This window comes from Plasmodium brasilianum, chromosome 13, assembly GCF_023973825.1.
Source record: "Plasmodium brasilianum strain Bolivian I chromosome 13, whole genome shotgun sequence".
Lineage (NCBI taxonomy): Eukaryota > Apicomplexa > Aconoidasida > Haemosporida > Plasmodiidae > Plasmodium > Plasmodium brasilianum.
Genome location: NC_090126.1, coordinates 2433351 through 2449057, shown reverse-complemented (window position 1 = coordinate 2449057; position 15707 = coordinate 2433351). Strand labels below are relative to the sequence as shown.

General features: G+C 25.7%; 3 protein-coding genes across 3 annotated transcripts; 2 read left to right on the top strand and 1 right to left on the bottom strand.

Moving 5' to 3' along the window:
• Nucleotides 1-283: 283 nt before the first annotated feature.
• MKS88_005180 (selenoprotein) lies at nt 284-4035 on the top strand (the record flags this gene model as incomplete). Its single annotated transcript, XM_067218419.1, has 6 exons — nt 284-457; nt 674-721; nt 910-1009; nt 2312-2451; nt 2655-2689; nt 3705-4035. 6 exons carry the CDS (start codon nt 284-286, stop codon nt 4033-4035), a joined length of 828 nt encoding a protein of 275 aa, XP_067071554.1.
• Nucleotides 4036-6085: 2050 nt separating this feature from the next.
• On the bottom strand, nt 6086-11734 carry MKS88_005179 (nuclear formin-like protein MISFIT; the record flags this gene model as incomplete). Its single annotated transcript, XM_067218418.1, has 2 exons — nt 6086-11437; nt 11708-11734. 2 exons carry the CDS (start codon nt 11732-11734, stop codon nt 6086-6088), a joined length of 5379 nt encoding a protein of 1792 aa, XP_067071553.1.
• Nucleotides 11735-14367: 2633 nt separating this feature from the next.
• On the top strand, nt 14368-15148 carry MKS88_005178 (DNA-directed RNA polymerase II subunit RPB4; the record flags this gene model as incomplete). The annotated part of the gene is made up of 2 exons (XM_067218417.1): nt 14368-14792; nt 15067-15148. 2 exons carry the CDS (start codon nt 14368-14370, stop codon nt 15146-15148), a joined length of 507 nt encoding a protein of 168 aa, XP_067071552.1.
• Nucleotides 15149-15707: the final 559 nt, after the last annotated feature.

Sequence of the window (15707 nt, the reverse complement as noted above, 5' to 3'; positions counted from 1 at the left end):
TCTTCTTGTTTGTAGTTTATTTTATATATTTTTTTTTTTTTTTGTTTATTTTTCATCTAGACTTTAGTAGTATTTTTGAAAATCAAAATATATGCAAATGTATGTGCATATATATTTTTCTTTTATTAAGAATTGTACTAAGAATTACCACATACTATTGCTTACACTTCTGCAAGTTCTGTGATAAATACAACCATATAAACAAGCATAATATATATACTACCTTATTATGTCCAGTATCTTTTCTTTTTCCCTTTACCATTAAAATTAAGCGTAATGAAAAATGAATAATAAAGGAAAAAACCAAAATGATGAAGAGTATGAAAATATTTTAAAAGATAGGAAGTTGAAATATGAGAAGATACGAAAAAAGAATGTTTTCCATAACAGGTTCACCTTGCCAATAATTAACCTGATAAATTATATTACAAATTTTCTGAAAACCATTATTAATATCGTAACACCAAAATATGCCATTATTACATAAAATAACGCACACATATAATATAAATATTTATAGAACATGAATGTATACAACATATAAACTTAAAAAAATATTATGTATATATGATTCTTCAAGTACATATTTCAATTTACTCATTTTTTTTGCAGAAAGTAAATATATTTTTCTCCTAATTTAAGATATGTTAATAATTTTTTTTTTTTTTTTTAGCTAGCCATATTCTTTAAGACTTTATTTGGCTTGTCCAATGACTCAAATGTAATTTTTCAAAACACCCCTTTTTTATAACAACAAATATATATCTGTAAAACTACTACACATGTATACTTATATATATATATATAATATATATATATATATATATATATATGTATGCATATATACGTGTGTATAATTATATATGCGTAATTTTGCGTTTCCCCCTCCCCCCTTTAACCCTTTTACAGGTATTTAACGGCAAGAACAACGGTAGCGATGACAGTTTTGATAAAAAGAAAAAGATGGGTAATTTAGGAAAAAGTAGAATTATGGAATTAAAAAATTTAGGTACCTGTTTAGGAAGCACATGAGGATAACTTTTTCTTTTTTTTTTTTGAGAAATGTACTTTTAAATGAATACCCTCATAAATGATTTGCTAATTTGAAAATACATACAATATATAATGTATAAATTAGCAATGAAAAATGATGATGTATTTATTTATCCTTTATAAGTTACAAGTTTTAACATTAGATAAAGAGAAAAAAAAAAAAAAAAAAAAAACGTATTAATTTATATTTTTTGGTGAAATATAATTTCTTTTTTAAGTTAAAACATTTTTCTTTTCTTTTTTTTCATATACAATAAAGTAGTTTCTCCTTTTCATGCACACATTTAATTAAAATAAAATTGAAAAAGTTAAATAATAAAATTAGTCATGTTAAATTATAAATATATATAATCTTCAGCATTAAGAGCCAACTAACCATTTTCATATATATGATGGACACATATATATATATTTATATATGTACATATATGCACGGCATACATATTACGTATGTAACATTTAATATGTTTATGTTACTTGATTACGTAAAAATAAATGGAATGAAAAAAAAAAATAGCAACGACAAGTACAAGAGTTAATTTAAGAAAAGAATATCACAATTAATCAATTACATGAAATAATAGTGGGAAAAAAAAAATATACTAAAGGAACCAAGTTCGGATATTAAAATATAAGAATATTTTCATTTGACTGAATAGTAATAAAAAATTATTTTCCCTTTCTTGGGGCCTTTTTAATGATTTTGGTGTCACTTTCATCATCACTCCGTACATCTTGAATTTGTTCATTTTTCGCTGCAATAAAAGAGAAAACAGCTACGTAGTTTTATGTAGATATATATATGCACATAATTATACGTACATTTATTGATTTACGAGGATAAATGTATATGCATATTACACACATATGAATGTATGTATATAAGCATGCATGGATGCACTAATGTTATTTTTCCTTTTCATTTTTCTGTATTACACGAATTTATGATAAATACTCGAGTCATCTTCAGAATTAGGAAAAACCAATAAAGATGCATAACCTAAAAAGGAATTAGAGAAAACAAACAAAAAAAAAAAAAGAAATATGAAAGCACTGTGATGTAAGGAAGAGAAATAAAAGGCGCTGCGGTGTGAGAGAAACAACACAGCACTGTAACAAAAGCTGGTATAGGAAATATGAAAGCTTGTACACAATCGTGTATTATATATATATATATATATATGCATATGCATGTATTCTATTTCGTGCCATTATATCTTATGTATAATATTAATGTGTTTTTTGTTGGCTAGCACAGAAATCAATCATACTAAAAGCCTTCAAAATAAGAAGGAAAAACTTTTGAATGCTTATGTAAACAGTACCATCAACAGCCACAAGAAGAAAACTGGAAATACTCCACCTGGAATATCACTATATGATGTTACATATCCGTCAGTATACGTCTTAATAACGTTCATATTACTCAAAGGAATAACAATATAAAAAAGATACAAAATGATACGAAAAAAAAAATAAGAAAAAACAAATAAAATGTAAAATGTTGTTAGATATTTTTGATATTTCGGATTCGAATAATTCAGAGTTTTCGAAATATAAAGTGCTACATCAACAATATCATGAACAAAAAGAATTAACAGCCCGATTCTCCAAAAATTCATAATATGCGAATAAAGTAACAACAAAATTGTGGATAAATGATGTAATACAAAAACATAAAAATCTTTTCTTTTTTTTTCGTATTTTAAATAAAAAAGACATGAGGTCCAAAAAGACATTTGTATTAAATAAAAATAATATACATAATTATTTATGTACATGTATGGCCATCCTCTTTTATTTTCCATAAATTCTTCTTCTGTAACTAAGAAAAACCATTTTCCTGTTGTTTCTTTAAAACACATCTTAATCCACCCATTCGTATTATTCAAATAGCCAGACATAGATAATAATAATATAAAATTATATACAAAAGAAAACCCATGCCATAATGCAAACCAAAAATTCTCTTTCCATTTATATATAAGTCCATCCTTTGATATCTCCCATTTTTTATTTAATTTATCTAATAATGTATTACTACATATATTATACAAAATACTCTCTTTATTTATTATATCACTTTGCACCCCTGCAACCAAAAATCTTAATACGGTCATGAAAAGAAAAAATAACATAAAAAAAAGAATATCCCATCTTGATATTTTAGGGTTAATTATATGCGATTCGATGAAACCTCTATTTTTACTATTTGCGAAGTATTCATCTAATGTATGCAAATAATGCATACCCATTGGTAAAATTGAAAAGAGTATGAGTTCGAAGGGGATAAGCAAAATAGATGGAAGGAAAGCACAAAATAAAATCTGCTAAAATAAATATATTCTAAATACTATAACTTGAAGCAAAATAAAGTGAAATAAAAATAAGCTAAATAAATTAAAGCAAAATAATGTGAAAAAAATTGAGAGAAGCAAAATAGAGGTAAATAAAAACAATCCAAATGAAATAAAGCAATATAAAATAAAATAAAGCAATATAAAATAAAATAAAGCAATATAAAATAAAATAAAGCAATATAAAATAAATAAAGCAATATAAAATAAAATAAATGAATATAAAATAAAGCAATATACGGTAAAACAAAGCAATATAAAATAATGTAAAACGAAGTGAAGCACAATATAAAGAAACAAAATAGGAGAAAACAAAATAGGAGGAAACAAAATAGGAAGAAACAAAGTAGGAAGAAACAAAGTAGGAAGAAACAAAGTAGGAAGAAACAAAGTAGGAAGAAACAAAGTAGGAAGAAACAAAGTAGGAAGAAACAAAGTAGGAAGAAACAAAGTAGGAAGAAACAAAGTAGGAAGAAACAAAGTAGGAAGAAACAAAGTAGGAAGAAACAAAGTAGGAAGAAACAAAGTAGGAAGAAACAAAGTAGGAAGAAACAAAGTAGGAAGAAACAAAATAGGAAGAAACAAAAAAGGAAAAAACAGTATGTGGAGTAACAAAATAAAATGATAAAAATATGTTAAAAAAATAAAGCTACATAAATTATATATATAAAAAACAAAAAATGATACAGTAAAAAAGTAAAAAATAACGAATAATGACAAAATATGTATGCTTAAATATAATGCTATTAATCAGTTGTTTTGACCATGCAGTTTAAGCATTGTTCTATATAAAAAAAAATTTCAGCAATTGTACAACCTTAAAAGTAAGGTAGTACAAAACAAAATAAAAATGAGATATCTTTGTACTTACAAGTATCTGCTAAAAGATGGTGGGGAGGGGGAAAATTACAAAAAAGGTATTATTATAAATGTATTATTATAAATGTATTATTATAAATGTATAATTATAAATGTATTATTATAAATGTATAATTATAAATGTATAATTATAAATGTATAATTATAAATGTGTGGTAAAATATAAAAAATGTACATGTTACATTTTTTATTTTAAAATTAATTTATACATAAGAAATAAAAATAGTACTTTGATTATTCGTATTTTTTATATATTCCATTATTTTATTTTTTTTTTTTCCTTTTAAAAAAAAATACATTCTTAATTCAAAATAATACAAAATATCTTAATTTTTTTTTTTTTTTGAAATATACAGAATACAGTACCGAATTAATGGACAAACTGCACACCAAAATTAATCAAAATACATATGATGAAAAAAAAAAATAATAATAATAATAAATAAGTGAAAAGGAAAAGGAAGGAAAATAAAAAAAAAAAAAAAAAAAAAAAAAATTTATTTGACAAAAGAATTAAAGAAAAGTTAAGCAAATATTACAAAAGAACAAAGAAAATGAAAATAAATACTATATTAAAATTGATAATTAAGCATTTCCTAAATTAAAAATAAGTAAATTTAAAAGATGGAAATGAAATGATTAAAATAAAATATTAAAAAAAAAAAAAAAAAAGTAACTACAGTATTTAGGGACAATGTCACACTATTATTAATTTGTACAATGTAAGACTTGGACAAAAATTGAAAATACGTACAAAATGATTTTGCTAAAATATTTGTTGTTTTAGTTCTTTACTCGATGTTACATTAATATAGAAATAGCTCTAATAGAATGAAGGTGTCAACATATATGACTATACGTTCATGATACCACAGGCGAACAAATATATATATATGTATATTTATGGAGATATTTTTATACGCGCATGAAACAATTTAAAAACTCTTTAAATCTAAAGATAGATTCCTCAAATATCTTTTTTATTTTTAAAAATGCTTTTTTTACTGTTTTTATATTTCTTCATTTTGTGTAAGAAATCTCGTGATTTTATAAAAACTCGTGGCATTAGTTTTAAAAAATATGTAGTTTAGCGTACTTTTTATTTTACAGGTTAAAAAATTATTTCCTTGTATTTTAATTATATGTATGTATGTATTTATATATGTATGCATGTGGGGGAACATACGTACATACCTATATATGCATAGAGATATATAGAGAGGTGAATACATATGGAGGATATATATGAACAATTGCGCATTTAGAAATCCTAAAAATTTTAATCTTCACATTTGCGAATACAAAAATTTGAAGCATCCGTTTGTGTGTAAACAAAATGGTAATAAATACTAGCGTACGTCCAGAGAGGTATTTGAAAAAGGGGGGAGTTAAAAGTAGGTACTGTTTTATAGGGTGTTCATAAAATAATTAAAAAATACTAAAATATACATATCTAAACAATTATTTATTTCATGTGCTCGATTGTACATAATGAAATAAACGTTTTAAAATAATACATAAATCATTTTCAAATATATTATTGTAATATTGTTTAAAAAACACTTTCTGCATATGAGAGGTGGATATAATGGATAAAGAAAAAAAAAAATTAATTAATAAGTGTATTTTAACGTAACACAAAAAAAAAAAAAAAAAAAAAAAAAATGACAGTAACAATAACAACAATAGTATCGGATTTACGAGTAGGAAAACGCATTAAAACATTACTGAAACAAATATTAAAACCAAGTAAAATATCATACTAAAATCGAAATTATGATTAGCACAAAAGTTTACTAGTCGGAGGTCTCAAATTCGGCATCACAAATATTCTCAAAACTCGTTCTTATTTTATACTTCCTTCGTTCCTTTTCTATGCTTTTTCTTTTTATTTCGCATGCATAATCTACTGTATTGGTAAGCGATTTCCTTTTTTTCATTTCCGTGTTTAGCTCTTTTGACGTATTATTATTATAGTCATCATTAATGTTATTATTACTACTATTGTTCCAATCATTATTATTATTATTACTCCTATTATTATTATTATTATTATTTCTACTATTAGTAATAGCTGTAGTACTAGCTGCAGTAGTAGCCGTAGCAGTGGTGATATTACGGCTCACGCCCCTGCCGTAGTTATATTTCTTCTCACCGACATTTGCGTTAACTGCAGAACTATCGGTAAAGCCACAGTAGTTAACATCCCCTAAGTTGTTGTATATTTTTAAAGATCTCCCTTCAGCATTAGTAGAATAAGTGTCCGATGATAAAAAATAGTTATTGGTATTGTTTAGTAATTCAAGTTTCTTTTGACTATTTTCATTTGATTCAGTTTTTTTATTAATGATATTAATATATCTGTTGTAAGACTCAAAAAAGGAAACAAAATTGACAAACAGGTCGTTAGAATATTTGACATTTCGAGCTTCATCTATATAACTAAAAAGAGGGTAAAAGGGTTTAATATCTCCTAACCATATAACAAGTATTAAATATTGCTTTATTAAAAGAACCAAATTCCAAATTATAAAAAGCATTTTTTTATAATTTTTGTCTACAAAGAATTGTATTTTTTCTAAAAATTTATCTTGTGTAGGTGTATCTTCTCCTTCTCCCTCATCTCCTTCTTGCTCTATGCATATGAGACAACTTTTTTTAAATTCTTCTGTACTCATTTGATTTTTTAATTCTAAATAACAATTAATAAAATCAATAGATTTATCATAAAGGTCTTTAATATGAAATTTGCTCACTTTTTTCAATTCATTTAATTCCTTATCACTAAATATTTCACCTGTATGTTCAGCTAATAGAACCATTATGCATCTATCTCTTGAGATTTTCCCATTTTCTAAATATCCATGCAATTTTTCTAATCTTTTCACTACCATATCCCATTGAAACCATTGATATATTTTTGGTTCGTTTAACCAATTACACAAAAACAGAATATTGCAAAAAAGTTGTTTTAATAAAATATGTTTACTTATGATTAACTCAATACTATTTAACTTATTCTTTATATGTTTTCCTAGGTCATCATATATAAAACCAAAATTTTCTATCAATAACAAATATCTAAATCGTTTGTGTACATTATTTATGGTACACATAAATAAGCAAAATTCTTCATCTTCATACAATTTACTGTCTTTTGTATCCTCTTTTTCTTTTGACATTTCACAAACACCTCCATAAGTAGTAGGAGCAGTAGTAGAAGCAGTAGTAACATCACTAGTAACATCAGTAGTAGTAATATCAGCGGTAGTACTATGCGTAGTCCCTATTCCCTCCGTTCCCGCGGAGGAAAAAGAAGCATTTAGGCAGTTACCATAACCATTCATTCCTCTCATAAAATCATATGTTTTTAAATTAAATTTTTCATATTTATTTTTATCATTCAACTCGTAACTACTGTTTTCATTATTTTCATCTGAATCAAATCCATCCTCTTTGTCTTTCTTCTCTCTCTCTTTTTTTACTCGAAGTAAATTTCGAATTATCTCCTTTTTCTTCTTCTCCCCTAGATATACATTCAATTTTTGTATTGCATCTTTCCATAAGGGGTAGTTCTTACTGTTTTCCTCAGGAATAGTGTGCAGTATTTTTTCTAAAGTAACAGAATCACATGTACAAAACATTATTGAGGTAATAATTTTTTTTAAATTCTTATATTCGCTTTGTCTTTTTAAGGAGCAAAGCATAATAGCAACCGGTTGACTAAAGTACCCCATGCAGCTTAACCTTCTTTTATTTTTTTTAAACAGAAAGCTACAAGAGTGAGTAGATCTCATCACACTATTCCTATTACAGCTACAATTATTACTACAATTTCCGCTACAGATAGCTCTACATTTCCCATCCAAATTAGTGTTGTTATAATCCTTAATGCCATTTTTTCTGCAGCTCTTTTTGGTAAACCACAGCTCCAATTTTTGGTCATTCATTAATGAGCTAGTAGGTACAAACGATTCCTTTATGCAATGAAATATAGATATTCCGATGAAGTTTGTTATTTCTTTTTTTATTTCTTGAGACGATTTAAAGAGGATTAATTCGTTTTTTCCGCAACTACTGATGTTATTTCTGCTGCTACTACTGCTGCTAGTTGATGTAGGATCCCCATCCTTCTTATATTTTTGGTGGAAGGAAAGTGTGTTTCTCTCTCTCTCCAGTATATCATTATACACATTTATGTCTTTAATCTGCTGCTCACACTCAATATAGCTTTCTTCAACTTCTTTGTAACTATGTATACCCTCTTTCATAGTCTTATCTAAATCGATGATATCTAGTGATATATACTTTAAACTTAAATTCATCTGTACATGTAAATTAGCTCGGTTGTTATTACTACATTTTTCTTCCTCCTCTTTTTCTTGAGATAATAATAATACTCTTTTCCGAAGTGAAGGAGGGAATGGATGTTTGTTCAGATTAGTATTCTTGCTACATACTTTAGATTTGGATAAATTACTATTCTTTTTTTCAATTTCTTGTGCTTTCTTTTTTATCTCATCGTTTATATTTAAAATAATACTTTTAAAATTTAAAGGTATTTCATTATTTGCATTTGCAATAAGACCAACATTATTCTTCTTAATATCAGAATAATTCATGGTAATATTTGTTGATAAATCTTTTTCATTTGTAATTAAATTATCTCCCTTTTCATCTTTTCCCCTTATTGCTATATAGTTCTTATTTTGTGTGATTTTAGTTTTTGAAAAAGATACATCCTTAGTAATGATATACTCGATGTTACATGAGTCATTCACTTGAAAGGGAGATGTTTTATCCCTACTATTCTGATCTTCCTTGTTGGCATTATTTACATCCACATTTATATCCTTATAATTTTCATTATTAATTTCGCTAATAATAAGTCCATTGTTGATGTCATCTTTATTCCTATGATCCTTCGCTGATATATAGTAGTGAGTATTTTTTTCTGATGAAAACTCTTTTTCCTTCCTCTCATTCTTATGTACGATCTCTACTTCTTCAATGAGGTTTCTCCCCCTAAGACCGTTTGAGGGATCCTCAAGAATTTTGCCTTTTTCGATATTTCCCACATTTCTCAATTTTTCCATATCTCTCATTTTTTCCATATCTCTCAATTTTTCCATATCTCCCAATTTTTCCACATCTCCCAATTTTTCCGCATCTCCCAATTTTTCCTCATCTCCCAATTTTTCCGCATCTCCCAATTTTTCCGCATCTCCCAATTTTTTCTCATCTCCCAATTTTTTCTCATCTCCCAATTTCCCTTCAAAACTATTAGCATTATTGACCATGTCAGACTCGTTCTTACCCCCCCTAGCTGAATTGCTCATGTATGGATGAAATGATGCCTTTACATCTTCCTTTCTGTTTGACTCTTCAAGTAATTCCTTTTTAATGGTTACTCCAACTTGTGCTTCTACCAACTCTTCTCCTTTGTGCATTTCTTCCCTACTTTTCCTAGACAAATTGTTTTCTGTATGATCTATACTGAATTTTGGGCAATCACGTTTGTTGTTCTGATCTTCATCTATGCCCTCTTTAACTTCATCTACTTTTTTTTCATTCATTAATTCAGAATATATTCCAGGAATAACACCTAAACATGCGTATTTGTTATAATCTTCGTCATCCATTAAATGCTCTACATGTTTCATTGTCAACGGTATGTAGGAGCAGCTTAACTCTTCCCAATTTTTTTGACTCAATCTATATTTCCCTTCTTCCCTTAAATCTACACTTCCTTCTGCGGAGGTACATATTTTATTCCTTTCGTTCTCAAAAATGGTCTTCTTTTCTTCCTTAATCCATTCGGTAAAACTAGAGTCCATATGATTAGGTACATTTTCCATCAGCTTATGTTTTGCACTAGTTGAACATATTTCATCCTCTTCCCACTTCTCATCGATTTTCCTTTTTTTACTATCGCTACTACTGCTAGTAGTAGTTGTAGTATTATTCAAAACTGTATTGCTTCTATTATATACACTTTTATTTAAAATATTCTTATTCATATATATAGAACTATTACTAGATATGGTCGAAGAGTTTAACTTTCTCATGTAAATACTATTTTTTTGCAAATTACTTGATTTTATTACACTCATTTTTTTATTAACCATAGGATCATTTTTTTTTAAATTGTCTTTATTTATTAAAGGATGTTTATTTGAAGATAGCAAGTTTTCATTTATATTACTATTCTTATTATTCATGCTTTTTGTATCTATATAAATGCTTTTATTCAAAGTAGTCATCTGTCTGTTACTTGGAATGAAGGTACTTTTGTGAATTTCACTTCGTCCATTCCTTTTATATGCCCCAAAATTGCTGTTTAATAAAGTACTACTTTTGTTACTACAATTATTACTACTAATACTACTACTATTAATACCAACACCATTATTATGTACAATTTTGTTATTCGATACATCCACATTTTTAGAAGCATTTAACTTTGACTGTTTATCTGTATATACATTTTTGAGACCATATGGCACAGTCCGGATTTGGGATGTTTTGATATTACTCTGTTTCATATACACAGACTGATTATATAATGGTCTTTTCCTAAATTCGGACTTATGCACATGTTTTGATGTGGTAGTACTAATTTCTTCTTTGCTTGTTTTGTCATTACCTATCTGTGTTCTCTTTTTTTTTTCACAGTACTTAATGCACCCTTCTGAATCTTCTTTATATGCACTAAAATCAAGAGCACCCAAATTTACATAATCAGATTTATTTTTTTCACTTATATCAAGTATTAATGGAACGTTTGTATAATTATTGCTGTTATCGTTTCCTCTATCTTTAACATTTAGTACATCATTTATTTTTTTCCCAATAACTGCATCTGACATAACATTTTTATCATATGGTGTTGTGTCAACAGTGGATTTATTTTGACTTACATTATTTTTTAATTTTTTTCTTATTATTATTTCTTCTTGTAACAAATTTTCAAATTGTCTCTTTTTCTTATAACATTCTTGAAGATCTTTGTTATTGCTATCATTGCATTTCCTTCTAATTATTCCCTCGTACAAGTTTATAAGATCAACGGACTGCAGATACGCGTACCTGTACTTGTTCAGCAAATATAGAAGCTTTTCACTCAATTTTTTGAATTTCTCATTTTCCTAAAAAGGGTTCCACGCGGAAAAGAAGCATACTTGTGTTTATACTCATATGTACATATATGTATGTATATATCATATTAATGAACAAGCATATGTATATATATATATATATACATGCACGTTTGTTTGCGTGCGTTGTATCGCAAGAGTGAGTCGTTTTTCCGCGCTTTCACATAATGAATAGCTTTCCCCCTTTGTCTTTTACTCTGTATTATTTCATTTTAAACTATTTTATTTTACTTTTCTACGTTTTACTTTTTTCTAACGTACTTTTTCTAAGACGGTAATGACGGCCATGGGGAAATAATTTGCTTAAAGGAAATCTCAAATAGTTTATAATATTATTTGTAAAAGAATTGAACTGCAAACGTATGTAATTAAATAAAAAACATATGAAAAACAGCTTTAATGAATTTCAAACAAATATAAAAAAAAAAAAAAAGTAAAAAAAGTGTATATATATGTGTACGCGTATTTGTATCATATGTATTTTTATATGTACGCTTACATATATATACATGTATTTATGCATGTCTACTTTTCCCTCTTCTTCCCTCTTCAAAAAAATATAAAACGACATACAGCAAAAATTACAAAATTTCAGCACCTGGCTTATAATTTTCACTGTACGTTTACACACTTTTTGTATTTTTAAATATTTATTTTTTTTCTACTATATTTAAAAAAGAGAAAAAAAAATAAAATGACAAAATAATATTCTTACTTTTATTAATTGTGCGGTAAAACGCATGTGGAAAGTTCTGCGCCTCATTCAAAAAAGGAAAAATAAAAAAAAAAAAGAAAACAAAACAAAAAAAAGAAAACAAAACAAAAAAAAGAAAACAAAACAAAAAAAAGAAAACAAAACAAAAAAAAAAAAAAAAAATAAAATAAAATAAAAATAAAACAAAACAAAAAATACAGCAGTAAAAAAAAATCAAAGAATACGCAAACAGTAGCTGTAGCATCGTAATGAAGAGAATAAGGTCATCCGTAAAACCACCAATAAAGCCGCAGATGAAGTAAATAAAATAACCTCTATAACCATTCTCACACATGTAATATACCTACTTTCTGCGGAAAAAATAAATTTATTTGACAAATTTAAATAAAAATAATTCCTTCTGATAATTGATAAATTAGAACACAGACAATATAAAGAGTATTAGAGATCCCACTCATTATATATAAAAAAATTAATATGTTTAAGTATTAATTTTAAAAAATAAAAGCTCACATATGGATTAAAAACTAGAACGCACACATGTATACTTGTAAACAAGTATATATACATATATAAATTATATATTATATATACACCTACATATGTGAGTAATATTAAGCACGTACATACTAGCATGTCTCACATTCTAAAATATACTCCTTTGCAGTACATCATTGTAAGTAAGGTAAAAATATCTTCATACAGAAAAAAATAAAAGTGATTCATCACAACAGTAGACAAGTAGTATATTGAGGGTATATTCCAAATAATATTATTTATAAACTATATAGTCCTTTAAAAATTGCACAAACAAGTATATGTAACTTATCATTTATTGCTCCTATACTAACAGCAGAAATGGTTAACTCTTTTTATATTTCGATTAGTGCCTTTTACCCTATTAGCATGTATAAATGGGTATATAAAACCTAACTGACCTTTTATTTTTTTATAAATCCATAAATAATTAATCTTGATTCTTTTTTAAGGTGAAGTTTTGTTTTTTTCTGAATTATTAACTTGTCTCCATAAACTAACCCATTGTTTTTATCTTCATAGATATGGTCATATACAAACAAGCACGCTGTAATAGTAAAAATTTATGTTATGAGTTTAAAGATATTATTTTTTTAAAAGCGCACTCAAACTAATTCATTTGTTTCTATTTTGAATCTTGAACATTTGTATCATCAAAAAACAAAAAAAAAAAAAAAAGAGAAAAAAAGGTGGGAAAAACCCTTTTCATAAAATTTTTTTTTTTCTCTGCATTATTCTGCGCTTATCTTGAATCAGTATGGGGTCTATAATTTCTCAAAACTTTTCGCAAAAAATAAAACACAACCAGGTGATCTTTTCTACATGATCTGTATTATAAATATATCTACGTATATATAAATAAATAAAAAAAATATATATATATATATATATATATTTACGTAGAGCAAAAACAACGAACTCACTTATTATGAATTAAATAAAAATACGTTCACTGCATAATTCTAGCATATTAGAACAATATTGAATAATAAAAAATAGGATTTTTCACATGATATAATGAAAAGCACAAAACTGAAGAAAAACATATAGAATACTTCTTTGAGTCTAAAATATATTTTTTTTAAATTACAATTTTATATTTATAATTATTGCACAAGCATTACAAATTTTACGTTCATTTTTTCGCTTTCAGGAGAATCAAATATTAAACAAATAAATTCATTATCTTTTAATTTCAGATTGAAGCGTTAAAGTGCTACCATTTTTTTTTTTTTTTTTTTTTTTTTTAATAAATATTTTAATGATATTAAGCGATAGAGCACGTAAGCAAATGACCAAATAATAATAAAAGTTTAAGTAATAAAAAAAACAAAATAAATATATACACATTAAGTTATAAAATTTCGTCGAATTAACAATTATTCACATTCTTGAGCAGCTTCTTAGAGAGAAAAATGTGCCATATTTCTTAATATTAAAAAGAAAGAAAAGGTGTATAAAAGGAGTACTGATATAATATTATTATATAGAAAAAAAAAAAAATTAAAATAAGATCAAAATTAAAATAAATCAGAATTTCCTTTTCTGATATGTTATAATCCAATTTAAAAAGAAAATCATTAATAATGAAAAGCGTTAAAATGATCGTTTACCTTTCTCAGCTTTTTAATTTTTATCATTTTAAATATATATAATAAAATAAAAAACAATGAAAGTATTAGGAAAAGGAGAACCTATAACGAAATTTGAAACGTTTGTAGTAATAAAGAAGGAATTAGAGAATGCTAAAAATATAGATAAACTTTTATGTAATAAATTGACTGAAAGAGATGAGGAAATATTTCAAGATATGTACGAAAAAAATTTTATCAAATTATTATCTGATAAAATTCTATATAATAGCGTCCAAAAATATATTGTTGACACAAATCCTCATTTAATTTCAAAGCAGTCACACAATAAAGACTACAATCAATTAACCGAAATGATTGAAAACATTTCTAATAATATTGTTAATTTTTTTAAACAAATAGATATATATAATTTTGATAAAGAAGAAAAAATTCAGATGATAGACATTAACTGCAAGAACTTTGTTGACCTTTATGTGATCATGAACTATGGAGATAAGAAGTACTCCATTATTTCATATGTATTAACGTGTGTCCATGGACATATAATTTTGCATATATACGTACATACATATATATATGTGAGTACGCTACATTTCTTGGCATTTTATTCATTTCCTATAATCATTTTTATTCAGCATATTTTTCAGTAGACCCTTTAATATAGATTAAAAAAGCATTATCTTCCCAGTTGTTATATTTCAGTGCTCTATAATTATGCTTACATTTTTTAATAAAAAATGCAATAAATTCCTTTTTTTTTTTTTTTTTATTAGGTGTGATGAGAATAACATTGAACCTGTTTTAAGTTTATTGAAAAGTGTTCATATTACAAATTTAGTTCAAAATGAACAATAAATGTACTGTAACAGTAGAATGGAATCCTTTAAAATTGATTTAATTTGTACTGTAAATTTGATTATATAAATATGGGTATGTAATGAACCATGTATTACGCAACTTGGTTATATTTCATTTGATTTAATATCAATATATTTAATGAAAGAACATGCCAAATATGTATGTTTTAGTGAAATATTATAAAGTAAAACGAAAAATTGAAATGCTATATATTTGTCTTAAATATGGGAATTTTTTTTTCCCATTTTTTTTTATGCATGTTTGCATTGCTATAGTTTGTTCTGTTTTTTTGAACTTCAAATAAAGAATAATGCGTATTATATGTTAAAATGATGACCTTTTTATTGGGGTTTTTTTAATTAAAATATGGTACTTTATTTCTTAAAAAAATATATTTTAATAAAAAATATATTGACAAATAAGTTATTTTATTCTGCTATTTAAAACAATACAATTACACACACGTAAATTTACGTACACATGTATAATATACATATATATATATATTTATGCACATAATCTGCAAACATGTAATTGTTATAACGTGGCATAAATG